Source organism: Haliotis rufescens, unplaced genomic scaffold (genome assembly GCF_023055435.1).
Source record: "Haliotis rufescens isolate VD_foot unplaced genomic scaffold, xgHalRufe1.0.p SCAF_5, whole genome shotgun sequence".
In the NCBI taxonomy this organism is placed as follows: Eukaryota; Metazoa; Mollusca; class Gastropoda; order Lepetellida; family Haliotidae; genus Haliotis; species Haliotis rufescens.
In genome coordinates, this window is record NW_025964223.1 from 49,767,841 (window position 1) to 49,795,151 (window position 27,311).

Genomic DNA, 27,311 nt, shown 5'->3' on the forward strand with positions numbered 1-27,311 from the left:
TCAGTATTGCCTATGATAAGCTAGAACAAGCTTTCAAACAACGACAATGAAGCACGTTTTTCTGACGACTTCGCCATTTTGCAACAGAAAACATTTGACACTATATTTCTGGAGACATAATTTTGGTCACTTCAATTAGAGTTGAAACTAACTTTGTCATAACAAGTAAGTAACGGGGATTTTACTTTCAGGAAAACAGTCTAGTAAGACGAGGATCTCGGGACACAAGCAGCTAGGGCGCGAAGCCCCGAACAGTAACATATATACATTGGTGTTTAGATCACTCGATCGGTCGTCACAGATTAAGTCTTTTTGCCTGTCTTAATAGCACGATATTAGTAGGGGTCTTCGTCGTTTGGATGTTAATTTTACCAGAACAATATAGGCTACCATCCATCAACGAAAAGTGAATGTTTCAGACGAAAGGCCGGATCGAGTGAGCGAGTGTGCCGGGCCTCGTGTTAAACAGTGATCACATGTTTTTAGAACGGCTAGATTTTAATCCCTGTAAATATACATCATAAATCAACAAACACAACATGTCTACTGAACCCGCTGAAAACGCGAGCATGCTGTTTTCATGGCAATGTCTGTTTACCAATGTGTGGTGGCTATATGTAGCTAAAGTTTGCCGACAAGCATTGCGACAGTCGCAGTTTGTACTCCAAGCTAGCAACACCTCTCCAGCCTACGAAGCAACCCAAGCCATCCAGCCACCAAGCCAACCTCACCCAGCAAAGCCTCCCAAGCCAGCACAGTTCCACTGATAGCCAGCCCAAGAGCAACACATCGGTAATTATCACAACACACCCATACAATCTAGGTTAAAACCACTCACACACAAGCCCACTTAAAACACCAAACCCTCAAACCCTCTAGTTACTACCAAAACACACCCTTTCAAACTTAGGCCAAAGGTAACTCACCCCAAGCCCACTTAAAACACCAACTCTCCAAAATCTCCTAGCTAAACAAACTAACTCACCAGCCAAAACCCAAATAGCGTAGAAGCCAGCCAAACACTACTCACCCAGTCACCCACTCTACACACAAAGCCCCCTCTTAAGCCCAGCTCACTCTCCTCCCCCAAACCAAAACCTACAAACCTACAACAGCTACACTACCACAGACATGACCGACACACGCATTATCACCCAGGCAGACATCCACTGCACAGACACACCCACACCATCGGAGGCCCACAACACCTCCGATCGGACACCTGAAACCCTCATCCCGCACGAATTCGGAAAGCAAACCACAGTCGCTTCTCCCACCAAAACTCCGGATTCGCCTGCAACCACAACAAACCCAAAGAAACGGAAGCTAAATGCTTCAAACACAACACCTGCATCACCTTCCACCCCCGCATCTATAGTCACCTTCGCCCTCTACTTCTGCGCGGCTGGCCCCATAAACATCCTAAGTAAGGTACTCTCCGCCAATAAAGTAGGATCATTCTTTAAAAAACAACAAATACTCTTCGATAAAATCAGGGAAGCCCACAAAGGATTTCAGATCATCTTTCCGGACCAACAATCACTTAACGCAGCCAAAAAAATAACGGAAATATTTCAATACACAGTAACCCACCAAACCCCAAACTGGCAACTATACACTAGAGGAGTAATTAGAGTAAACCCTAGAGAGTCAGAGGAGGACCTAGAATTCTACAGTAACGAAGCAAATCTAAACACAGGCTCCTTCCCCCAACCTAAAATAACCAGCACTAAAAGAATTACATCAAATAGGAACGGTAGAATAACCAACACGCCGATAGTCATCATAAACTTCCAAAAATCAGAAACGTATCCAGAAGCCCCTAAACACATCTCCTTCGGAGCGTCATCTAAATTAGAAGTTAAACCCTATATCAAACAAGTCAAACAGTGCACAAACTGCCTCCAATACAATCACACCGCTAACGGATGTAAATATCAAAAAACTAAATGTAGAAACTGCGCTCAACCTCAATGTCTAGGGCCATGCGCCCCCTGGTGCATTCACTGCAAAACAAACACCCACTCCTCACTATCCAACAAATGCCCCCACAAACACACACTCACCCAACAGGCCAACCGACACATAAACATCGACTCGGCCAAACTACAAACACGAAAACTGACACAGCATCCAAGAACACCCCTACTACCCACACCACAACCAAACAACCAACCACACCTACAGAGCCCGTACGACGGCGTCCTCATGCCAACACCACAAGCATCAGCCACAAACACCCAAACCCAACACTACCCGCCAACATTCGCCACACCCAAACCAGTCGCCGCATCCACACCCGCACCTAAACCAAAACTCACTAAAACTACCATATCTCACCCCAACACCATACAATCTACAGCCACCAGGGCAACAACAACCACACACGAGCAAGCAACACACGAAAAACTAAACATTACTAAACCCATTGAAATACCCAGTACACCTACTCCAACACAACCAAACACCCACACAACTCCCATGGATAGTGAGGAAACCAATCTAATTAACCTAGATGACTCCCAAACCACAACTGATCAAAACATAAATGATAAAACATTTTCAGCCCCCAAAACCCTGAAAAATCGCAAACGCAAACCCCAAACTCAACCTGAACCCGAAACTTTAACCACCAAACTAAATAGCTTCACACTCCTACTAGTATACATGCTTAAAGAAATCAAACCAGACCTTAAAGCCACTAACCTACACCAGGTAGCACATAGACTAAATCTAACTACCCAAACCTACCAAGAATTCTACGATAGTTACAACCTAGCAATCGCAGGACTATAAACCAAAAACCAAACCAAAATCGTAATCTCCAAACACTAAAAGCCCACATAATGACAGGCCTAAATATCTTTCAGTGGAATGCGGCCGGGCTTAACTCCCACAGCCACGAATTAAAAGCTAGATTTAAACTAAAACAAGGACCACACATAGCGTGCATCCAGGAAACTAAATTCTCCAATAAATCCAAATTTCACCTACCAAACTACAACATAGTCAGACATGATCGACCTAAAACCAAAATAATAAGAGCATCAGGTGGCCTACTAATACTAATTAGAGAAGACATAAGCTACGAGGAAATCAAAATAAACACCCCAAACCTAGAAGCCAATGGTATCCAAATCACCCTTAAAAACCAAAAAATAAACATCATAAACATCTACCACTGGCAACAACAGAAAATCCAACCGGAGGATCTAAACATACTCACAAAGATAGGCAACAAATCTACCATCTTTCTAGGAGACTTCAACGCCCACCACCCTTCCTGGGGCACGGGAGATAAACTAGATAATCACGGCAAACTAATATCAGAATGGATAGAAACAAATAATTTAGTACTACTAAATAACAACCAACCTACCAGATACGACAAAAACAATAAAAACATGTCGGCTATCGACCTAACCATATGTACAGCAGACTTAGCTCAAAGTACCCAATGGGAAGTTCACGACGCCCCCCTAGGAAGTGATCACTTCCCCATAAACATAACCATAGGAAACACTAACGTCCCAAATCAATCCGAAAGTTCAGAACCTAAATTTAACTACAACCAGGCTAACTGGGATAAATTCCAAGACATATGCAACCAAGCTAACCTAGTAGAACTAGAAAATAGTGACCCAGAAATATATTGCCAAAACCTAACGGACTTCATAATAAACGCAGCCAAAAGCGCAATCCCCTTTAAAAAACCCAATAAATCGGGTAGGCCCTCTGTACCCTGGTGGAACGAGGAAATAGAACTAACTAGACAAAAACGTAAAACAGCCTTCAACAAAGCCAAACGCGACCATAACCACATACCAGTAGCTCACCAACTAAACCACCAGGTACAAAACCTAGTTAAAATAGCAAAAACTAGAGACTGGAAAAAATTCTGTGAGGGATTAAACAACCGTACAGACGCCAGAACGGTCTGGCGTAAAATCCACGCCGTTAGAGGCCTAAAACGTCACCAAAAGACACCTAACATAAATAACTCAACAACCCCTAGCGAAAAAGCAGACAACCTAGCAAACCACTTTTCGGCCACAAGCAGTAATAACAATTTCAGTGACAAATTCCAACTAAAACTTAAAACAGAAACCAAACCTAGCCAAGACCCAAATAATGACGCCCTAGAAATAAATCAGCCGTACACAATAGAAGAACTCAATTATGTACTCCAAAATAGGAAAAAGGGAACAGCCCCAGGACTAGACCTAACCTCCTACCAAATATTAAAAAAACTCCCCCCTAAATTACTCCAGACACTACTCAAACTATATAACCTAATCTACATAAAAGGCCATGTACCAACCCCCTGGAAAGAGGCGCTAATCATACCTATTCCCAAACCCGGTAAACCAACCAACCAAGCTAACTCTTATAGACCAATCTCTCTTACTTCCAACCTTTGCAAAGTAATGGAATCCATGGCCAAAAATAGACTTCAACACTATCTATCTCAAAATAACATAATAAACTCAGATCAAAGCGGTTTCACTCCTGGCCGCTCCACCCTAGATAACCTCGCTCGTCTCGAACAGGATATTAAAACCGGTCAACTAAACAAACAATACACAACAGGCATCTTTCTGGACTTCTCTAAAGCCTTTGATATGGTATGGCATAACGGATTAATCCAAAAACTTAAAAAAATAGGACTTAAAGGTCAAATCGTAAACTACATCCAAAGCTTCCTCCAAAACCGCAAAATTACAGTGGGTATAGACCAGGCCTTGTCAGAGCAGTGTCCCCTGGAAAACGGCACCCCTCAAGGCAGCATTCTTAGCCCCACACTTTTTAACATAATGATAAACGACCTATTTGATGGCTTATCCCCCAAAATAAACACCTCAAAATTTGCGGATGACGGAGCCCTATGGATCCGCTCCAAAAGTATCTTAACATCTCAGGACTTACTACAAAAATCCCTAAACAAAATACAAAACTGGGCAGACAAATGGGGCTTCTCCCTAAACTCCGAAAAAACGACAGGAATAGTATTCAAACACAAAAATATGAGACGGGCCTCCCCTCTCCTCAAACTAAACAATAAACCAATCATATTTCAAAAGCAAACTAAATTCCTAGGTCTAATCTTCGACGAGCATCTCTCCTGGGATGCTCACGTCCAAAACCTAACCACCAGATGTAGCAAAGATCTAAACACACTAAGATGCCTAACCGGCTCCAACTGGGGAGCCTCTAAAGATACCCTCCTCAGCCTCTACACATCCCTAATCAGATCTAAACTAGACTACGGCTGTGCCATATACGATACCCTAAACGAAACCCTAACCAAAAAACTAGATTCAATACAATATCAAGCCCTCAAACTAGTAACACGTACTCAACATGGCACCTCCCTCACATCACTTCAGGCCCTTACAGGAGAAATGCCACTAAATTTACGTAGACAACACTTAACACTAAACTTCTGGGCAGCATCTCAATCAAACCCCCTTCTCCAAAACATGCTAAACCAAAACATACGTCCCCAAAACCAGGCACTAACTAGAAAACACCCTCTACTCACCCCAATATCCCAACGAATAATAAACTACCATAACGAACACCAAATAGGAAACCAACAACAAAACTGCAAACAATCAAACGTATTCACCCCAAAACTTAAAATCCCCAAAATAGACACATCCCTAGCCAACACAATAAACAAACAAACCGACCCAAACCTAGCTAAAAGCACATCACTAGCTTACATCCATCAAAAATGGCCAAATTGGTGTCACATATACACAGACGGATCCGCTGATCCGATCACAAATCACACAGGTTTCGGAGTCCATATAGCCCAACCAGTCAAAAATACTCAATCCTTCCGACTCCCAAACAACCAATCTATATTCACCGCAGAGCTCATGGGTATCGCCACGGCGCTCCACAGCCATCACACCAAAAACCAAAAAAAAATCTTAATACTCTCAGACTCACTAAGCGGACTTCAGGCCCTCCAAAACAAAAACACCAAAAACCGCCCCAAATTAATAAACCAAATTCTCAAAAGCGTAAACAAACTAACAGAGGCAGGCAAAAACATACAACTTATCTGGATACCAGCTCACGTAGGAATTTACGGGAATGAAAACGCAGACAGAGCCGCAAAACAATCCCTAAAAATACCAGACATAAGCCTTAAGCTACCAATATCTAAAGCAGAAATCAAAAGTATAAACAAACGTAAAATCACCCAAAAATGGCATAACCTCTATCAAAACACAAAAACCCAAATCCTAAAAACCCTCAAAAAACCCCTCACCAAACCAAAAATCCTCCATCCCTCCAAAAAAATCGATAGAATAATCACCAAACTCCAAACAGGACACACCAAACTAAATAACCACCTTCTAAAACTAAAAAAACACGCAAACGGGAAGTGCCCACACTGCACTCACCCAGAAACAATAGACCACGTACTACTACATTGCACCCACTACCTCACACAACGTACAACATTACAAACCAACCTAAATCCAAATAACGCTCTTACCTTAGAAGCAATCCTTAACCCCCAAAATAAAATAGAAAACTTCAAAGCCCTAGGCATTTACCTAACCAAAACAGAACTAATTAACCGTATTTAAAACTTCACTAAACCACCAACACTAAACATCCAAAAAACATCAACTCACCCCCACACACTCCCTTAGTCCCAACCACTCCCCCAAGGCATGTATTCCAAATCTCAAAATTTCAAAACTTTATATAAGCAACCACTAAACCCCCCTCCTTGGTTGCACTCCTCTCGCTACCACTTTTATACCACTAAATGGCCCGGCCGGGCCCGTGTGCGAAATACGCTCCAGTCGGAAAGCGCACGTAAAATCTCCTAATATAAGTAAGTAAGTAAGACAAGCATTGTCTACGGCCATACCACGTTGAAAACACCGGTTCTCGTCCGATCACCGAAGTTAAGCAACGTCGGGCCCGGAGAGTACTTGGATGGGTGACCGCCTGGGAACACCGGGTGCAGTAGACATTTTTGCTGTGCGATTCCCACTTTTTTTCTTTTTCGACCATAAGGTGCACTTGCCTCATTCACATCTGATGTAATCATACACTTTTATTTCCTTGTAAATGGCCCCACTCATGCATGTCTGCTCAAAGACATAGCTGCCAGCCATGTATTCTTACATACCTTTACAGAAAGGAATTTTCCACTATACATGTGATCATATTCAGTTGTCAGTTCACCCAACTCGTCAACTATTCTGAAGGCATGTACGTCCTTTTCGCCACATAAAGGTGTTTGCGTGCACCGATAATTGACTATTTTACTTACTTTCTTACTTTCAAAGCATGAATATATAATATATACATGTAAAATTATAATGTTGTTCGTGTTAAGTCTCGGCTCACATCTCTTTGCCTACACAGATAAGAAAAGGAGAAAGAGTTAGATCGTACAGAGCGCCTGTCAATAGGAGTTCACTGGCTTGCTGCTGGAAAATGTATTTTGAAAGCTGTGAGCAAGCTGATCACTGTTGACACGCTTTAAAAATATGAAAAAAAAACGACGCGACTGTGTGATAAACCAGCTATTTTATGTTCCCCGTTCTAGCTGATCGCTGGCAAACGTACTTTAGACTTATTAGAAAGTATTTCCATACATTTCTCTCGCCATACAACAGGTAGATGTGACATGTTGCAGGTAGGGGGCTAGGCGAAACGCACACGACCAAGGGCGCACAACTCTTGGCGCTCTATTTGAAAAGTCGTGCACAGGCGAGGCGTGTGTCGGTAAAACACCCCGTGGATGTCTGGCCTTTATCGCCGTTTTACACCTTTGAACACAACGTGCATGTGCAGCTACACACATAGGAAGTCTGCACTCAGGATATTATATATATCAACGACACTAATCGCCTCACTTTCCAACATACACCCATTTGGGGGGTTAATAAACAAGCATAACAACAGTCATTAGTGTGAAGACACACTACCCCACCCCCCCATCCCCCCACACACACACACACAATAAAATCCCTGACATACCTTTATCAACATCACCTATGTGTGTTATGTGCGTGGTGGGTGTTGCTGCCACGTTATCTCTGTTATCACGAGAACCTGCACTTTATTACTGCTAATATACATATTTATTGTTTTGTTATCAGTGTTTTCAAGTTTTCTTTTGGGGTATTTGGATGGCCCTGAAAAGGGCCTTTGGACCACAGAAATGTGGAGCGAAGGCGTGACAATGAGAGCTTAAGCCTTCTTTGGCTTGACTGCCTTCTTCTTGGGGGTCTTGACCTTCTTGGGTTTGGCTGCTGCCTTCTTGGGTGTCTTCGCCTTCTTGGGCTTGGCTGCAGCCTTCACCTTCTTTGGTGACTTAGCGGCCTTCTTAGCGGCTGTTTTGGGTTTCTTGGCAGCAGCTGGCTTCTTGACTTTCTTGGGGGATTTGGCAGCCTTCTTTGGTTTGGCAGCTGCCTTAGCCTTCTTGGGTTTTTCGTCTTTCTTTGCCTCGCCAAGACGGAATGATCCAGCGGCTCCAGTTCCCTTTGATTGCTTCAGTGCGCCGTTCTTGACTCCATTTTTCAAAGCAGTCTTGATGCGAGCATTGATGGCCACCTGGTTGTCACCAACCTTGTAGTTGGCCAAGATGTATTTCAGAACAGCCTGTCGGGAAGAACCACCCCTCTCCTTCAGGGTTGAAATAGCTTTCTTGATCATCTCCAAATAGGTAGGATGTGCGGCAGCCTTCTTAGGCTTGGCAGCAGCCTTCTTCTTGGGAGTCTTGACAACAGCGGGGGCAGCAGCAGCATCAGCCATAGTGGTAAGTTTGAGTGGTAAAAATTCACGTCAGCTACGAGAGAAGCACAGAGAGCGAATGACACTTCCCCACAGACAGCCCGGCTGATACTCCGGAGGCGCGGACGTCGGAGGAGACACCCTGCTTGTTGTGGCTGATAGCTGCACGCTTACAAGCGCGTGTGCTTTTTCGTGTATTTGTATCCGAATAATCACTTCTTAATCAAGGAAAGTTTCAATTTCAACAATACAGTTAGGTAGTAAAAACATTTGGCTACATTTCGGTTACAATAGCAACGCTCACGGGTGAAGTTCAAAGCCACACGTGCTGTTTCCAATGAAGCGACCCAGTCTAAAATGTAGACATCGCTACTTTCAAAAGCACATTTTTAGCCTTGAGACTCAAGTTTATGCATTTTAAACGTTGCCTGTCAATTCTCAATATATCTAACTATGAAAGTAAAACACAACACTCATCAGTATTGCCTATGATAAGCTAGAACAAGCTTTCAAACAACGACAATGAAGCACGTTTTTCTGACGACTTCGCCATTTTGCAACAGAAAACATTTGACACTATATTTCTGGAGACATAATTTTGGTCACTTCAATTAGAGTTGAAACTAACTTTGTCATAACAAGTAAGTAACGGGGATTTTACTTTCAGGAAAACAGTCTAGTAAGACGAGGATCTCGGGACACAAGCAGCTAGGGCGCGAAGCCCCGAACAGTAACATATATACATTGGTGTTTAGATCACTCGATCGGTCGTCACAGATTAAGTCTTTTTGCCTGTCTTAATAGCACGATATTAGTAGGGGTCTTCGTCGTTTGGATGTTAATTTTACCAGAACAATATAGGCTACCATCCATCAACGAAAAGTGAATGTTTCAGACGAAAGGCCGGATCGAGTGAGCGAGTGTGCCGGGCCTCGTGTTAAACAGTGATCACATGTTTTTAGAACGGCTAGATTTTAATCCCTGTAAATATACATCATAAATCAACAAACACAACATGTCTACTGAACCCGCTGAAAACGCGAGCATGCTGTTTTCATGGCAATGTCTGTTTACCAATGTGTGGTGGCTATATGTAGCTAAAGTTTGCCGACAAGCATTGTCTACGGCCATACCACGTTGAAAACACCGGTTCTCGTCCGATCACCGAAGTTAAGCAACGTCGGGCCCGGAGAGTACTTGGATGGGTGACCGCCTGGGAACACCGGGTGCAGTAGACATTTTTGCTGTGCGATTCCCACTTTTTTTCTTTTTCGACCATAAGGTGCACTTGCCTCATTCACATCTGATGTAATCATACACTTTTATTTCCTTGTAAATGGCCCCACTCATGCATGTCTGCTCAAAGACATAGCTGCCAGCCATGTATTCTTACATACCTTTACAGAAAGGAATTTTCCACTATACATGTGATCATATTCAGTTGTCAGTTCACCCAACTCGTCAACTATTCTGAAGGCATGTACGTCCTTTTCGCCACATAAAGGTGTTTGCGTGCACCGATAATTGACTATTTTACTTACTTTCTTACTTTCAAAGCATGAATATATAATATATACATGTAAAATTATAATGTTGTTCGTGTTAAGTCTCGGCTCACATCTCTTTGCCTACACAGATAAGAAAAGGAGAAAGAGTTAGATCGTACAGAGCGCCTGTCAATAGGAGTTCACTGGCTTGCTGCTGGAAAATGTATTTTGAAAGCTGTGAGCAAGCTGATCACTGTTGACACGCTTTAAAAATATGAAAAAAAAACGACGCGACTGTGTGATAAACCAGCTATTTTATGTTCCCCGTTCTAGCTGATCGCTGGCAAACGTACTTTAGACTTATTAGAAAGTATTTCCATACATTTCTCTCGCCATACAACAGGTAGATGTGACATGTTGCAGGTAGGGGGCTAGGCGAAACGCACACGACCAAGGGCGCACAACTCTTGGCGCTCTATTTGAAAAGTCGTGCACAGGCGAGGCGTGTGTCGGTAAAACACCCCGTGGATGTCTGGCCTTTATCGCCGTTTTACACCTTTGAACACAACGTGCATGTGCAGCTACACACATAGGAAGTCTGCACTCAGGATATTATATATATCAACGACACTAATCGCCTCACTTTCCAACATACACCCATTTGGGGGGTTAATAAACAAGCATAACAACAGTCATTAGTGTGAAGACACACTACCCCACCCCCCCATCCCCCCACACACACACACACAATAAAATCCCTGACATACCTTTATCAACATCACCTATGTGTGTTATGTGCGTGGTGGGTGTTGCTGCCACGTTATCTCTGTTATCACGAGAACCTGCACTTTATTACTGCTAATATACATATTTATTGTTTTGTTATCAGTGTTTTCAAGTTTTCTTTTGGGGTATTTGGATGGCCCTGAAAAGGGCCTTTGGACCACAGAAATGTGGAGCGAAGGCGTGACAATGAGAGCTTAAGCCTTCTTTGGCTTGACTGCCTTCTTCTTGGGGGTCTTGACCTTCTTGGGTTTGGCTGCTGCCTTCTTGGGTGTCTTCGCCTTCTTGGGCTTGGCTGCAGCCTTCACCTTCTTTGGTGACTTAGCGGCCTTCTTAGCGGCTGTTTTGGGTTTCTTGGCAGCAGCTGGCTTCTTGACTTTCTTGGGGGATTTGGCAGCCTTCTTTGGTTTGGCAGCTGCCTTAGCCTTCTTGGGTTTTTCGTCTTTCTTTGCCTCGCCAAGACGGAATGATCCAGCGGCTCCAGTTCCCTTTGATTGCTTCAGTGCGCCGTTCTTGACTCCATTTTTCAAAGCAGTCTTGATGCGAGCATTGATGGCCACCTGGTTGTCACCAACCTTGTAGTTGGCCAAGATGTATTTCAGAACAGCCTGTCGGGAAGAACCACCCCTCTCCTTCAGGGTTGAAATAGCTTTCTTGATCATCTCCAAATAGGTAGGATGTGCGGCAGCCTTCTTAGGCTTGGCAGCAGCCTTCTTCTTGGGAGTCTTGACAACAGCGGGGGCAGCAGCAGCATCAGCCATAGTGGTAAGTTTGAGTGGTAAAAATTCACGTCAGCTACGAGAGAAGCACAGAGAGCGAATGACACTTCCCCACAGACAGCCCGGCTGATACTCCGGAGGCGCGGACGTCGGAGGAGACACCCTGCTTGTTGTGGCTGATAGCTGCACGCTTACAAGCGCGTGTGCTTTTTCGTGTATTTGTATCCGAATAATCACTTCTTAATCAAGGAAAGTTTCAATTTCAACAATACAGTTAGGTAGTAAAAACATTTGGCTACATTTCGGTTACAATAGCAACGCTCACGGGTGAAGTTCAAAGCCACACGTGCTGTTTCCAATGAAGCGACCCAGTCTAAAATGTAGACATCGCTACTTTCAAAAGCACATTTTTAGCCTTGAGACTCAAGTTTATGCATTTTAAACGTTGCCTGTCAATTCTCAATATATCTAACTATGAAAGTAAAACACAACACTCATCAGTATTGCCTATGATAAGCTAGAACAAGCTTTCAAACAACGACAATGAAGCACGTTTTTCTGACGACTTCGCCATTTTGCAACAGAAAACATTTGACACTATATTTCTGGAGACATAATTTTGGTCACTTCAATTAGAGTTGAAACTAACTTTGTCATAACAAGTAAGTAACGGGGATTTTACTTTCAGGAAAACAGTCTAGTAAGACGAGGATCTCGGGACACAAGCAGCTAGGGCGCGAAGCCCCGAACAGTAACATATATACATTGGTGTTTAGATCACTCGATCGGTCGTCACAGATTAAGTCTTTTTGCCTGTCTTAATAGCACGATATTAGTAGGGGTCTTCGTCGTTTGGATGTTAATTTTACCAGAACAATATAGGCTACCATCCATCAACGAAAAGTGAATGTTTCAGACGAAAGGCCGGATCGAGTGAGCGAGTGTGCCGGGCCTCGTGTTAAACAGTGATCACATGTTTTTAGAACGGCTAGATTTTAATCCCTGTAAATATACATCATAAATCAACAAACACAACATGTCTACTGAACCCGCTGAAAACGCGAGCATGCTGTTTTCATGGCAATGTCTGTTTACCAATGTGTGGTGGCTATATGTAGCTAAAGTTTGCCGACAAGCATTGTCTACGGCCATACCACGTTGAAAACACCGGTTCTCGTCCGATCACCGAAGTTAAGCAACGTCGGGCCCGGAGAGTACTTGGATGGGTGACCGCCTGGGAACACCGGGTGCAGTAGACATTTTTGCTGTGCGATTCCCACTTTTTTTCTTTTTCGACCATAAGGTGCACTTGCCTCATTCACATCTGATGTAATCATACACTTTTATTTCCTTGTAAATGGCCCCACTCATGCATGTCTGCTCAAAGACATAGCTGCCAGCCATGTATTCTTACATACCTTTACAGAAAGGAATTTTCCACTATACATGTGATCATATTCAGTTGTCAGTTCACCCAACTCGTCAACTATTCTGAAGGCATGTACGTCCTTTTCGCCACATAAAGGTGTTTGCGTGCACCGATAATTGACTATTTTACTTACTTTCTTACTTTCAAAGCATGAATATATAATATATACATGTAAAATTATAATGTTGTTCGTGTTAAGTCTCGGCTCACATCTCTTTGCCTACACAGATAAGAAAAGGAGAAAGAGTTAGATCGTACAGAGCGCCTGTCAATAGGAGTTCACTGGCTTGCTGCTGGAAAATGTATTTTGAAAGCTGTGAGCAAGCTGATCACTGTTGACACGCTTTAAAAATATGAAAAAAAAACGACGCGACTGTGTGATAAACCAGCTATTTTATGTTCCCCGTTCTAGCTGATCGCTGGCAAACGTACTTTAGACTTATTAGAAAGTATTTCCATACATTTCTCTCGCCATACAACAGGTAGATGTGACATGTTGCAGGTAGGGGGCTAGGCGAAACGCACACGACCAAGGGCGCACAACTCTTGGCGCTCTATTTGAAAAGTCGTGCACAGGCGAGGCGTGTGTCGGTAAAACACCCCGTGGATGTCTGGCCTTTATCGCCGTTTTACACCTTTGAACACAACGTGCATGTGCAGCTACACACATAGGAAGTCTGCACTCAGGATATTATATATATCAACGACACTAATCGCCTCACTTTCCAACATACACCCATTTGGGGGGTTAATAAACAAGCATAACAACAGTCATTAGTGTGAAGACACACTACCCCACCCCCCCATCCCCCCACACACACACACACAATAAAATCCCTGACATACCTTTATCAACATCACCTATGTGTGTTATGTGCGTGGTGGGTGTTGCTGCCACGTTATCTCTGTTATCACGAGAACCTGCACTTTATTACTGCTAATATACATATTTATTGTTTTGTTATCAGTGTTTTCAAGTTTTCTTTTGGGGTATTTGGATGGCCCTGAAAAGGGCCTTTGGACCACAGAAATGTGGAGCGAAGGCGTGACAATGAGAGCTTAAGCCTTCTTTGGCTTGACTGCCTTCTTCTTGGGGGTCTTGACCTTCTTGGGTTTGGCTGCTGCCTTCTTGGGTGTCTTCGCCTTCTTGGGCTTGGCTGCAGCCTTCACCTTCTTTGGTGACTTAGCGGCCTTCTTAGCGGCTGTTTTGGGTTTCTTGGCAGCAGCTGGCTTCTTGACTTTCTTGGGGGATTTGGCAGCCTTCTTTGGTTTGGCAGCTGCCTTAGCCTTCTTGGGTTTTTCGTCTTTCTTTGCCTCGCCAAGACGGAATGATCCAGCGGCTCCAGTTCCCTTTGATTGCTTCAGTGCGCCGTTCTTGACTCCATTTTTCAAAGCAGTCTTGATGCGAGCATTGATGGCCACCTGGTTGTCACCAACCTTGTAGTTGGCCAAGATGTATTTCAGAACAGCCTGTCGGGAAGAACCACCCCTCTCCTTCAGGGTTGAAATAGCTTTCTTGATCATCTCCAAATAGGTAGGATGTGCGGCAGCCTTCTTAGGCTTGGCAGCAGCCTTCTTCTTGGGAGTCTTGACAACAGCGGGGGCAGCAGCAGCATCAGCCATAGTGGTAAGTTTGAGTGGTAAAAATTCACGTCAGCTACGAGAGAAGCACAGAGAGCGAATGACACTTCCCCACAGACAGCCCGGCTGATACTCCGGAGGCGCGGACGTCGGAGGAGACACCCTGCTTGTTGTGGCTGATAGCTGCACGCTTACAAGCGCGTGTGCTTTTTCGTGTATTTGTATCCGAATAATCACTTCTTAATCAAGGAAAGTTTCAATTTCAACAATACAGTTAGGTAGTAAAAACATTTGGCTACATTTCGGTTACAATAGCAACGCTCACGGGTGAAGTTCAAAGCCACACGTGCTGTTTCCAATGAAGCGACCCAGTCTAAAATGTAGACATCGCTACTTTCAAAAGCACATTTTTAGCCTTGAGACTCAAGTTTATGCATTTTAAACGTTGCCTGTCAATTCTCAATATATCTAACTATGAAAGTAAAACACAACACTCATCAGTATTGCCTATGATAAGCTAGAACAAGCTTTCAAACAACGACAATGAAGCACGTTTTTCTGACGACTTCGCCATTTTGCAACAGAAAACATTTGACACTATATTTCTGGAGACATAATTTTGGTCACTTCAATTAGAGTTGAAACTAACTTTGTCATAACAAGTAAGTAACGGGGATTTTACTTTCAGGAAAACAGTCTAGTAAGACGAGGATCTCGGGACACAAGCAGCTAGGGCGCGAAGCCCCGAACAGTAACATATATACATTGGTGTTTAGATCACTCGATCGGTCGTCACAGATTAAGTCTTTTTGCCTGTCTTAATAGCACGATATTAGTAGGGGTCTTCGTCGTTTGGATGTTAATTTTACCAGAACAATATAGGCTACCATCCATCAACGAAAAGTGAATGTTTCAGACGAAAGGCCGGATCGAGTGAGCGAGTGTGCCGGGCCTCGTGTTAAACAGTGATCACATGTTTTTAGAACGGCTAGATTTTAATCCCTGTAAATATACATCATAAATCAACAAACACAACATGTCTACTGAACCCGCTGAAAACGCGAGCATGCTGTTTTCATGGCAATGTCTGTTTACCAATGTGTGGTGGCTATATGTAGCTAAAGTTTGCCGACAAGCATTGTCTACGGCCATACCACGTTGAAAACACCGGTTCTCGTCCGATCACCGAAGTTAAGCAACGTCGGGCCCGGAGAGTACTTGGATGGGTGACCGCCTGGGAACACCGGGTGCAGTAGACATTTTTGCTGTGCGATTCCCACTTTTTTTCTTTTTCGACCATAAGGTGCACTTGCCTCATTCACATCTGATGTAATCATACACTTTTATTTCCTTGTAAATGGCCCCACTCATGCATGTCTGCTCAAAGACATAGCTGCCAGCCATGTATTCTTACATACCTTTACAGAAAGGAATTTTCCACTATACATGTGATCATATTCAGTTGTCAGTTCACCCAACTCGTCAACTATTCTGAAGGCATGTACGTCCTTTTCGCCACATAAAGGTGTTTGCGTGCACCGATAATTGACTATTTTACTTACTTTCTTACTTTCAAAGCATGAATATATAATATATACATGTAAAATTATAATGTTGTTCGTGTTAAGTCTCGGCTCACATCTCTTTGCCTACACAGATAAGAAAAGGAGAAAGAGTTAGATCGTACAGAGCGCCTGTCAATAGGAGTTCACTGGCTTGCTGCTGGAAAATGTATTTTGAAAGCTGTGAGCAAGCTGATCACTGTTGACACGCTTTAAAAATATGAAAAAAAAACGACGCGACTGTGTGATAAACCAGCTATTTTATGTTCCCCGTTCTAGCTGATCGCTGGCAAACGTACTTTAGACTTATTAGAAAGTATTTCCATACATTTCTCTCGCCATACAACAGGTAGATGTGACATGTTGCAGGTAGGGGGCTAGGCGAAACGCACACGACCAAGGGCGCACAACTCTTGGCGCTCTATTTGAAAAGTCGTGCACAGGCGAGGCGTGTGTCGGTAAAACACCCCGTGGATGTCTGGCCTTTATCGCCGTTTTACACCTTTGAACACAACGTGCATGTGCAGCTACACACATAGGAAGTCTGCACTCAGGATATTATATATATCAACGACACTAATCGCCTCACTTTCCAACATACACCCATTTGGGGGGTTAATAAACAAGCATAACAACAGTCATTAGTGTGAAGACACACTACCCCACCCCCCCATCCCCCCACACACACACACACAATAAAATCCCTGACATACCTTTATCAACATCACCTATGTGTGTTATGTGCGTGGTGGGTGTTGCTGCCACGTTATCTCTGTTATCACGAGAACCTGCACTTTATTACTGCTAATATACATATTTATTGTTTTGTTATCAGTGTTTTCAAGTTTTCTTTTGGGGTATTTGGATGGCCCTGAAAAGGGCCTTTGGACCACAGAAATGTGGAGCGAAGGCGTGACAATGAGAGCTTAAGCCTTCTTTGGCTTGACTGCCTTCTTCTTGGGGGTCTTGACCTTCTTGGGTTTGGCTGCTGCCTTCTTGGGTGTCTTCGCCTTCTTGGGCTTGGCTGCAGCCTTCACCTTCTTTGGTGACTTAGCGGCCTTCTTAGCGGCTGTTTTGGGTTTCTTGGCAGCAGCTGGCTTCTTGACTTTCTTGGGGGATTTGGCAGCCTTCTTTGGTTTGGCAGCTGCCTTAGCCTTCTTGGGTTTTTCGTCTTTCTTTGCCTCGCCAAGACGGAATGATCCAGCGGCTCCAGTTCCCTTTGATTGCTTCAGTGCGCCGTTCTTGACTCCATTTTTCAAAGCAGTCTTGATGCGAGCATTGATGGCCACCTGGTTGTCACCAACCTTGTAGTTGGCCAAGATGTATTTCAGAACAGCCTGTCGGGAAGAACCACCCCTCTCCTTCAGGGTTGAAATAGCTTTCTTGATCATCTCCAAATAGGTAGGATGTGCGGCAGCCTTCTTAGGCTTGGCAGCAGCCTTCTTCTTGGGAGTCTTGACAACAGCGGGGGCAGCAGCAGCATCAGCCATAGTGGTAAGTTTGAGTGGTAAAAATTCACGTCAGCTACGAGAGAAGCACAGAGAGCGAATGACACTTCCCCACAGACAGCCCGGCTGATACTCCGGAGGCGCGGACGTCGGAGGAGACACCCTGCTTGTTGTGGCTGATAGCTGCACGCTTACAAGCGCGTGTGCTTTTTCGTGTATTTGTATCCGAATAATCACTTCTTAATCAAGGAAAGTTTCAATTTCAACAATACAGTTAGGTAGTAAAAACATTTGGCTACATTTCGGTTACAATAGCAACGCTCACGGGTGAAGTTCAAAGCCACACGTGCTGTTTCCAATGAAGCGACCCAGTCTAAAATGTAGACATCGCTACTTTCAAAAGCACATTTTTAGCCTTGAGACTCAAGTTTATGCATTTTAAACGTTGCCTGTCAATTCTCAATATATCTAACTATGAAAGTAAAACACAACACTCATCAGTATTGCCTATGATAAGCTAGAACAAGCTTTCAAACAACGACAATGAAGCACGTTTTTCTGACGACTTCGCCATTTTGCAACAGAAAACATTTGACACTATATTTCTGGAGACATAATTTTGGTCACTTCAATTAGAGTTGAAACTAACTTTGTCATAACAAGTAAGTAACGGGGATTTTACTTTCAGGAAAACAGTCTAGTAAGACGAGGATCTCGGGACACAAGCAGCTAGGGCGCGAAGCCCCGAACAGTAACATATATACATTGGTGTTTAGATCACTCGATCGGTCGTCACAGATTAAGTCTTTTTGCCTGTCTTAATAGCACGATATTAGTAGGGGTCTTCGTCGTTTGGATGTTAATTTTACCAGAACAATATAGGCTACCATCCATCAACGAAAAGTGAATGTTTCAGACGAAAGGCCGGATCGAGTGAGCGAGTGTGCCGGGCCTCGTGTTAAACAGTGATCACATGTTTTTAGAACGGCTAGATTTTAATCCCTGTAAATATACATCATAAATCAACAAACACAACATGTCTACTGAACCCGCTGAAAACGCGAGCATGCTGTTTTCATGGCAATGTCTGTTTACCAATGTGTGGTGGCTATATGTAGCTAAAGTTTGCCGACAAGCATTGTCTACGGCCATACCACGTTGAAAACACCGGTTCTCGTCCGATCACCGAAGTTAAGCAACGTCGGGCCCGGAGAGTACTTGGATGGGTGACCGCCTGGGAACACCGGGTGCAGTAGACATTTTTGCTGTGCGATTCCCACTTTTTTTCTTTTTCGACCATAAGGTGCACTTGCCTCATTCACATCTGATGTAATCATACACTTTTATTTCCTTGTAAATGGCCCCACTCATGCATGTCTGCTCAAAGACATAGCTGCCAGCCATGTATTCTTACATACCTTTACAGAAAGGAATTTTCCACTATACATGTGATCATATTCAGTTGTCAGTTCACCCAACTCGTCAACTATTCTGAAGGCATGTACGTCCTTTTCGCCACATAAAGGTGTTTGCGTGCACCGATAATTGACTATTTTACTTACTTTCTTACTTTCAAAGCATGAATATATAATATATACATGTAAAATTATAATGTTGTTCGTGTTAAGTCTCGGCTCACATCTCTTTGCCTACACAGATAAGAAAAGGAGAAAGAGTTAGATCGTACAGAGCGCCTGTCAATAGGAGTTCACTGGCTTGCTGCTGGAAAATGTATTTTGAAAGCTGTGAGCAAGCTGATCACTGTTGACACGCTTTAAAAATATGAAAAAAAAACGACGCGACTGTGTGATAAACCAGCTATTTTATGTTCCCCGTTCTAGCTGATCGCTGGCAAACGTACTTTAGACTTATTAGAAAGTATTTCCATACATTTCTCTCGCCATACAACAGGTAGATGTGACATGTTGCAGGTAGGGGGCTAGGCGAAACGCACACGACCAAGGGCGCACAACTCTTGGCGCTCTATTTGAAAAGTCGTGCACAGGCGAGGCGTGTGTCGGTAAAACACCCCGTGGATGTCTGGCCTTTATCGCCGTTTTACACCTTTGAACACAACGTGCATGTGCAGCTACACACATAGGAAGTCTGCACTCAGGATATTATATATATCAACGACACTAATCGCCTCACTTTCCAACATACACCCATTTGGGGGGTTAATAAACAAGCATAACAACAGTCATTAGTGTGAAGACACACTACCCCACCCCCCCATCCCCCCACACACACACACAATAAAATCCCTGACATACCTTTATCAACATCACCTATGTGTGTTATGTGCGTGGTGGGTGTTGCTGCCACGTTATCTCTGTTATCACGAGAACCTGCACTTTATTACTGCTAATATACATATTTATTGTTTTGTTATCAGTGTTTTCAAGTTTTCTTTTGGGGTATTTGGATGGCCCTGAAAAGGGCCTTTGGACCACAGAAATGTGGAGCGAAGGCGTGACAATGAGAGCTTAAGCCTTCTTTGGCTTGACTGCCTTCTTCTTGGGGGTCTTGACCTTCTTGGGTTTGGCTGCTGCCTTCTTGGGTGTCTTCGCCTTCTTGGGCTTGGCTGCAGCCTTCACCTTCTTTGGTGACTTAGCGGCCTTCTTAGCGGCTGTTTTGGGTTTCTTGGCAGCAGCTGGCTTCTTGACTTTCTTGGGGGATTTGGCAGCCTTCTTTGGTTTGGCAGCTGCCTTAGCCTTCTTGGGTTTTTCGTCTTTCTTTGCCTCGCCAAGACGGAATGATCCAGCGGCTCCAGTTCCCTTTGATTGCTTCAGTGCGCCGTTCTTGACTCCATTTTTCAAAGCAGTCTTGATGCGAGCATTGATGGCCACCTGGTTGTCACCAACCTTGTAGTTGGCCAAGATGTATTTCAGAACAGCCTGTCGGGAAGAACCACCCCTCTCCTTCAGGGTTGAAATAGCTTTCTTGATCATCTCCAAATAGGTAGGATGTGCGGCAGCCTTCTTAGGCTTGGCAGCAGCCTTCTTCTTGGGAGTCTTGACAACAGCGGGGGCAGCAGCAGCATCAGCCATAGTGGTAAGTTTGAGTGGTAAAAATTCACGTCAGCTACGAGAGAAGCACAGAGAGCGAATGACACTTCCCCACAGACAGCCCGGCTGATACTCCGGAGGCGCGGACGTCGGAGGAGACACCCTGCTTGTTGTGGCTGATAGCTGCACGCTTACAAGCGCGTGTGCTTTTTCGTGTATTTGTATCCGAATAATCACTTCTTAATCAAGGAAAGTTTCAATTTCAACAATACAGTTAGGTAGTAAAAACATTTGGCTACATTTCGGTTACAATAGCAACGCTCACGGGTGAAGTTCAAAGCCACACGTGCTGTTTCCAATGAAGCGACCCAGTCTAAAATGTAGACATCGCTACTTTCAAAAGCACATTTTTAGCCTTGAGACTCAAGTTTATGCATTTTAAACGTTGCCTGTCAATTCTCAATATATCTAACTATGAAAGTAAAACACAACACTCATCAGTATTGCCTATGATAAGCTAGAACAAGCTTTCAAACAACGACAATGAAGCACGTTTTTCTGACGACTTCGCCATTTTGCAACAGAAAACATTTGACACTATATTTCTGGAGACATAATTTTGGTCACTTCAATTAGAGTTGAAACTAACTTTGTCATAACAAGTAAGTAACGGGGATTTTACTTTCAGGAAAACAGTCTAGTAAGACGAGGATCTCGGGACACAAGCAGCTAGGGCGCGAAGCCCCGAACAGTAACATATATACATTGGTGTTTAGATCACTCGATCGGTCGTCACAGATTAAGTCTTTTTGCCTGTCTTAATAGCACGATATTAGTAGGGGTCTTCGTCGTTTGGATGTTAATTTTACCAGAACAATATAGGCTACCATCCATCAACGAAAAGTGAATGTTTCAGACGAAAGGCCGGATCGAGTGAGCGAGTGTGCCGGGCCTCGTGTTAAACAGTGATCACATGTTTTTAGAACGGCTAGATTTTAATCCCTGTAAATATACATCATAAATCAACAAACACAACATGTCTACTGAACCCGCTGAAAACGCGAGCATGCTGTTTTCATGGCAATGTCTGTTTACCAATGTGTGGTGGCTATATGTAGCTAAAGTTTGCCGACAAGCATTGTCTACGGCCATACCACGTTGAAAACACCGGTTCTCGTCCGATCACCGAAGTTAAGCAACGTCGGGCCCGGAGAGTACTTGGATGGGTGACCGCCTGGGAACACCGGGTGCAGTAGACATTTTTGCTGTGCGATTCCCACTTTTTTTCTTTTTCGACCATAAGGTGCACTTGCCTCATTCACATCTGATGTAATCATACACTTTTATTTCCTTGTAAATGGCCCCACTCATGCATGTCTGCTCAAAGACATAGCTGCCAGCCATGTATTCTTACATACCTTTACAGAAAGGAATTTTCCACTATACATGTGATCATATTCAGTTGTCAGTTCACCCAACTCGTCAACTATTCTGAAGGCATGTACGTCCTTTTCGCCACATAAAGGTGTTTGCGTGCACCGATAATTGACTATTTTACTTACTTTCTTACTTTCAAAGCATGAATATATAATATATACATGTAAAATTATAATGTTGTTCGTGTTAAGTCTCGGCTCACATCTCTTTGCCTACACAGATAAGAAAAGGAGAAAGAGTTAGATCGTACAGAGCGCCTGTCAATAGGAGTTCACTGGCTTGCTGCTGGAAAATGTATTTTGAAAGCTGTGAGCAAGCTGATCACTGTTGACACGCTTTAAAAATATGAAAAAAAAACGACGCGACTGTGTGATAAACCAGCTATTTTATGTTCCCCGTTCTAGCTGATCGCTGGCAAACGTACTTTAGACTTATTAGAAAGTATTTCCATACATTTCTCTCGCCATACAACAGGTAGATGTGACATGTTGCAGGTAGGGGGCTAGGCGAAACGCACACGACCAAGGGCGCACAACTCTTGGCGCTCTATTTGAAAAGTCGTGCACAGGCGAGGCGTGTGTCGGTAAAACACCCCGTGGATGTCTGGCCTTTATCGCCGTTTTACACCTTTGAACACAACGTGCATGTGCAGCTACACACATAGGAAGTCTGCACTCAGGATATTATATATATCAACGACACTAATCGCCTCACTTTCCAACATACACCCATTTGGGGGGTTAATAAACAAGCATAACAACAGTCATTAGTGTGAAGACACACTACCCCACCCCCCCATCCCCCCACACACACACACACAATAAAATCCCTGACATACCTTTATCAACATCACCTATGTGTGTTATGTGCGTGGTGGGTGTTGCTGCCACGTTATCTCTGTTATCACGAGAACCTGCACTTTATTACTGCTAATATACATATTTATTGTTTTGTTATCAGTGTTTTCAAGTTTTCTTTTGGGGTATTTGGATGGCCCTGAAAAGGGCCTTTGGACCACAGAAATGTGGAGCGAAGGCGTGACAATGAGAGCTTAAGCCTTCTTTGGCTTGACTGCCTTCTTCTTGGGGGTCTTGACCTTCTTGGGTTTGGCTGCTGCCTTCTTGGGTGTCTTCGCCTTCTTGGGCTTGGCTGCAGCCTTCACCTTCTTTGGTGACTTAGCGGCCTTCTTAGCGGCTGTTTTGGGTTTCTTGGCAGCAGCTGGCTTCTTGACTTTCTTGGGGGATTTGGCAGCCTTCTTTGGTTTGGCAGCTGCCTTAGCCTTCTTGGGTTTTTCGTCTTTCTTTGCCTCGCCAAGACGGAATGATCCAGCGGCTCCAGTTCCCTTTGATTGCTTCAGTGCGCCGTTCTTGACTCCATTTTTCAAAGCAGTCTTGATGCGAGCATTGATGGCCACCTGGTTGTCACCAACCTTGTAGTTGGCCAAGATGTATTTCAGAACAGCCTGTCGGGAAGAACCACCCCTCTCCTTCAGGGTTGAAATAGCTTTCTTGATCATCTCCAAATAGGTAGGATGTGCGGCAGCCTTCTTAGGCTTGGCAGCAGCCTTCTTCTTGGGAGTCTTGACAACAGCGGGGGCAGCAGCAGCATCAGCCATAGTGGTAAGTTTGAGTGGTAAAAATTCACGTCAGCTACGAGAGAAGCACAGAGAGCGAATGACACTTCCCCACAGACAGCCCGGCTGATACTCCGGAGGCGCGGACGTCGGAGGAGACACCCTGCTTGTTGTGGCTGATAGCTGCACGCTTACAAGCGCGTGTGCTTTTTCGTGTATTTGTATCCGAATAATCACTTCTTAATCAAGGAAAGTTTCAATTTCAACAATACAGTTAGGTAGTAAAAACATTTGGCTACATTTCGGTTACAATAGCAACGCTCACGGGTGAAGTTCAAAGCCACACGTGCTGTTTCCAATGAAGCGACCCAGTCTAAAATGTAGACATCGCTACTTTCAAAAGCACATTTTTAGCCTTGAGACTCAAGTTTATGCATTTTAAACGTTGCCTGTCAATTCTCAATATATCTAACTATGAAAGTAAAACACAACACTCATCAGTATTGCCTATGATAAGCTAGAACAAGCTTTCAAACAACGACAATGAAGCACGTTTTTCTGACGACTTCGCCATTTTGCAACAGAAAACATTTGACACTATATTTCTGGAGACATAATTTTGGTCACTTCAATTAGAGTTGAAACTAACTTTGTCATAACAAGTAAGTAACGGGGATTTTACTTTCAGGAAAACAGTCTAGTAAGACGAGGATCTCGGGACACAAGCAGCTAGGGCGCGAAGCCCCGAACAGTAACATATATACATTGGTGTTTAGATCACTCGATCGGTCGTCACAGATTAAGTCTTTTTGCCTGTCTTAATAGCACGATATTAGTAGGGGTCTTCGTCGTTTGGATGTTAATTTTACCAGAACAATATAGGCTACCATCCATCAACGAAAAGTGAATGTTTCAGACGAAAGGCCGGATCGAGTGAGCGAGTGTGCCGGGCCTCGTGTTAAACAGTGATCACATGTTTTTAGAACGGCTAGATTTTAATCCCTGTAAATATACATCATAAATCAACAAACACAACATGTCTACTGAACCCGCTGAAAACGCGAGCATGCTGTTTTCATGGCAATGTCTGTTTACCAATGTGTGGTGGCTATATGTAGCTAAAGTTTGCCGACAAGCATTGTCTACGGCCATACCACGTTGAAAACACCGGTTCTCGTCCGATCACCGAAGTTAAGCAACGTCGGGCCCGGAGAGTACTTGGATGGGTGACCGCCTGGGAACACCGGGTGCAGTAGACATTTTTGCTGTGCGATTCCCACTTTTTTTCTTTTTCGACCATAAGGTGCACTTGCCTCATTCACATCTGATGTAATCATACACTTTTATTTCCTTGTAAATGGCCCCACTCATGCATGTCTGCTCAAAGACATAGCTGCCAGCCATGTATTCTTACATACCTTTACAGAAAGGAATTTTCCACTATACATGTGATCATATTCAGTTGTCAGTTCACCCAACTCGTCAACTATTCTGAAGGCATGTACGTCCTTTTCGCCACATAAAGGTGTTTGCGTGCACCGATAATTGACTATTTTACTTACTTTCTTACTTTCAAAGCATGAATATATAATATATACATGTAAAATTATAATGTTGTTCGTGTTAAGTCTCGGCTCACATCTCTTTGCCTACACAGATAAGAAAAGGAGAAAGAGTTAGATCGTACAGAGCGCCTGTCAATAGGAGTTCACTGGCTTGCTGCTGGAAAATGTATTTTGAAAGCTGTGAGCAAGCTGATCACTGTTGACACGCTTTAAAAATATGAAAAAAAAACGACGCGACTGTGTGATAAACCAGCTATTTTATGTTCCCCGTTCTAGCTGATCGCTGGCAAACGTACTTTAGACTTATTAGAAAGTATTTCCATACATTTCTCTCGCCATACAACAGGTAGATGTGACATGTTGCAGGTAGGGGGCTAGGCGAAACGCACACGACCAAGGGCGCACAACTCTTGGCGCTCTATTTGAAAAGTCGTGCACAGGCGAGGCGTGTGTCGGTAAAACACCCCGTGGATGTCTGGCCTTTATCGCCGTTTTACACCTTTGAACACAACGTGCATGTGCAGCTACACACATAGGAAGTCTGCACTCAGGATATTATATATATCAACGACACTAATCGCCTCACTTTCCAACATACACCCATTTGGGGGGTTAATAAACAAGCATAACAACAGTCATTAGTGTGAAGACACACTACCCCACCCCCCCATCCCCCCACACACACACACACAATAAAATCCCTGACATACCTTTATCAACATCACCTATGTGTGTTATGTGCGTGGTGGGTGTTGCTGCCACGTTATCTCTGTTATCACGAGAACCTGCACTTTATTACTGCTAATATACATATTTATTGTTTTGTTATCAGTGTTTTCAAGTTTTCTTTTGGGGTATTTGGATGGCCCTGAAAAGGGCCTTTGGACCACAGAAATGTGGAGCGAAGGCGTGACAATGAGAGCTTAAGCCTTCTTTGGCTTGACTGCCTTCTTCTTGGGGGTCTTGACCTTCTTGGGTTTGGCTGCTGCCTTCTTGGGTGTCTTCGCCTTCTTGGGCTTGGCTGCAGCCTTCACCTTCTTTGGTGACTTAGCGGCCTTCTTAGCGGCTGTTTTGGGTTTCTTGGCAGCAGCTGGCTTCTTGACTTTCTTGGGGGATTTGGCAGCCTTCTTTGGTTTGGCAGCTGCCTTAGCCTTCTTGGGTTTTTCGTCTTTCTTTGCCTCGCCAAGACGGAATGATCCAGCGGCTCCAGTTCCCTTTGATTGCTTCAGTGCGCCGTTCTTGACTCCATTTTTCAAAGCAGTCTTGATGCGAGCATTGATGGCCACCTGGTTGTCACCAACCTTGTAGTTGGCCAAGATGTATTTCAGAACAGCCTGTCGGGAAGAACCACCCCTCTCCTTCAGGGTTGAAATAGCTTTCTTGATCATCTCCAAATAGGTAGGATGTGCGGCAGCCTTCTTAGGCTTGGCAGCAGCCTTCTTCTTGGGAGTCTTGACAACAGCGGGGGCAGCAGCAGCATCAGCCATAGTGGTAAGTTTGAGTGGTAAAAATTCACGTCAGCTACGAGAGAAGCACAGAGAGCGAATGACACTTCCCCACAGACAGCCCGGCTGATACTCCGGAGGCGCGGACGTCGGAGGAGACACCCTGCTTGTTGTGGCTGATAGCTGCACGCTTACAAGCGCGTGTGCTTTTTCGTGTATTTGTATCCGAATAATCACTTCTTAATCAAGGAAAGTTTCAATTTCAACAATACAGTTAGGTAGTAAAAACATTTGGCTACATTTCGGTTACAATAGCAACGCTCACGGGTGAAGTTCAAAGCCACACGTGCTGTTTCCAATGAAGCGACCCAGTCTAAAATGTAGACATCGCTACTTTCAAAAGCACATTTTTAGCCTTGAGACTCAAGTTTATGCATTTTAAACGTTGCCTGTCAATTCTCAATATATCTAACTATGAAAGTAAAACACAACACTCATC

At 43.9% G+C, this 27,311-nt stretch overlaps 6 protein-coding genes and 7 non-coding genes across 13 annotated transcripts; 7 read left to right on the forward strand and 6 right to left on the reverse strand.

Moving 5' to 3' along the window:
- Positions 1–6,884: 6,884 nt before the first annotated feature.
- On the forward strand, positions 6,885–7,003 carry LOC125373556. Its single transcript, XR_007218401.1, has one exon. It is a non-coding gene; the product is annotated as a 5S ribosomal RNA (ribosomal RNA).
- A 1,259-nt stretch (positions 7,004–8,262) lies between these two features.
- LOC125373442 (histone 24-like) lies at positions 8,263–8,796 on the reverse strand (the record flags this gene model as incomplete). Its single annotated transcript, XM_048384517.1, has 1 exon — positions 8,263–8,796. A coding segment is annotated over exon 1 (534 nt), but the record flags the coding sequence as incomplete, so codon positions are not given.
- Positions 8,797–9,894: 1,098 nt separating this feature from the next.
- LOC125373557 lies at positions 9,895–10,013 on the forward strand. The gene has a single exon (XR_007218402.1). It is a non-coding gene; the product is annotated as a 5S ribosomal RNA (ribosomal RNA).
- Positions 10,014–11,272: 1,259 nt separating this feature from the next.
- On the reverse strand, positions 11,273–11,806 carry LOC125373443 (histone 24-like; the record flags this gene model as incomplete). Its single annotated transcript, XM_048384518.1, has 1 exon — positions 11,273–11,806. A coding segment is annotated over exon 1 (534 nt), but the record flags the coding sequence as incomplete, so codon positions are not given.
- Positions 11,807–12,904: 1,098 nt separating this feature from the next.
- Positions 12,905–13,023, forward strand: LOC124137210. Its single transcript, XR_006861496.1, has one exon. It is a non-coding gene; the product is annotated as a 5S ribosomal RNA (ribosomal RNA).
- Positions 13,024–14,282: 1,259 nt separating this feature from the next.
- Positions 14,283–14,816, reverse strand: LOC125373440 (histone 24-like; the record flags this gene model as incomplete). The annotated part of the gene is made up of 1 exon (XM_048384515.1): positions 14,283–14,816. A coding segment is annotated over exon 1 (534 nt), but the record flags the coding sequence as incomplete, so codon positions are not given.
- A 1,098-nt stretch (positions 14,817–15,914) lies between these two features.
- LOC124137209 lies at positions 15,915–16,033 on the forward strand. The gene has a single exon (XR_006861495.1). It is a non-coding gene; the product is annotated as a 5S ribosomal RNA (ribosomal RNA).
- Positions 16,034–17,292: 1,259 nt separating this feature from the next.
- Positions 17,293–17,826, reverse strand: LOC125373441 (histone 24-like; the record flags this gene model as incomplete). Its single annotated transcript, XM_048384516.1, has 1 exon — positions 17,293–17,826. A coding segment is annotated over exon 1 (534 nt), but the record flags the coding sequence as incomplete, so codon positions are not given.
- Positions 17,827–18,924: 1,098 nt separating this feature from the next.
- On the forward strand, positions 18,925–19,043 carry LOC125373559. The gene has a single exon (XR_007218403.1). It is a non-coding gene; the product is annotated as a 5S ribosomal RNA (ribosomal RNA).
- A 1,257-nt stretch (positions 19,044–20,300) lies between these two features.
- Positions 20,301–20,834, reverse strand: LOC125373438 (histone 24-like; the record flags this gene model as incomplete). The annotated part of the gene is made up of 1 exon (XM_048384513.1): positions 20,301–20,834. A coding segment is annotated over exon 1 (534 nt), but the record flags the coding sequence as incomplete, so codon positions are not given.
- Positions 20,835–21,932: 1,098 nt separating this feature from the next.
- On the forward strand, positions 21,933–22,051 carry LOC125373560. Its single transcript, XR_007218404.1, has one exon. It is a non-coding gene; the product is annotated as a 5S ribosomal RNA (ribosomal RNA).
- Positions 22,052–23,310: 1,259 nt separating this feature from the next.
- Positions 23,311–23,844, reverse strand: LOC125373439 (histone 24-like; the record flags this gene model as incomplete). The annotated part of the gene is made up of 1 exon (XM_048384514.1): positions 23,311–23,844. A coding segment is annotated over exon 1 (534 nt), but the record flags the coding sequence as incomplete, so codon positions are not given.
- A 1,098-nt stretch (positions 23,845–24,942) lies between these two features.
- On the forward strand, positions 24,943–25,061 carry LOC125373561. The gene has a single exon (XR_007218405.1). It is a non-coding gene; the product is annotated as a 5S ribosomal RNA (ribosomal RNA).
- The last annotated feature ends 2,250 nt before the right edge of the window (positions 25,062–27,311 follow it).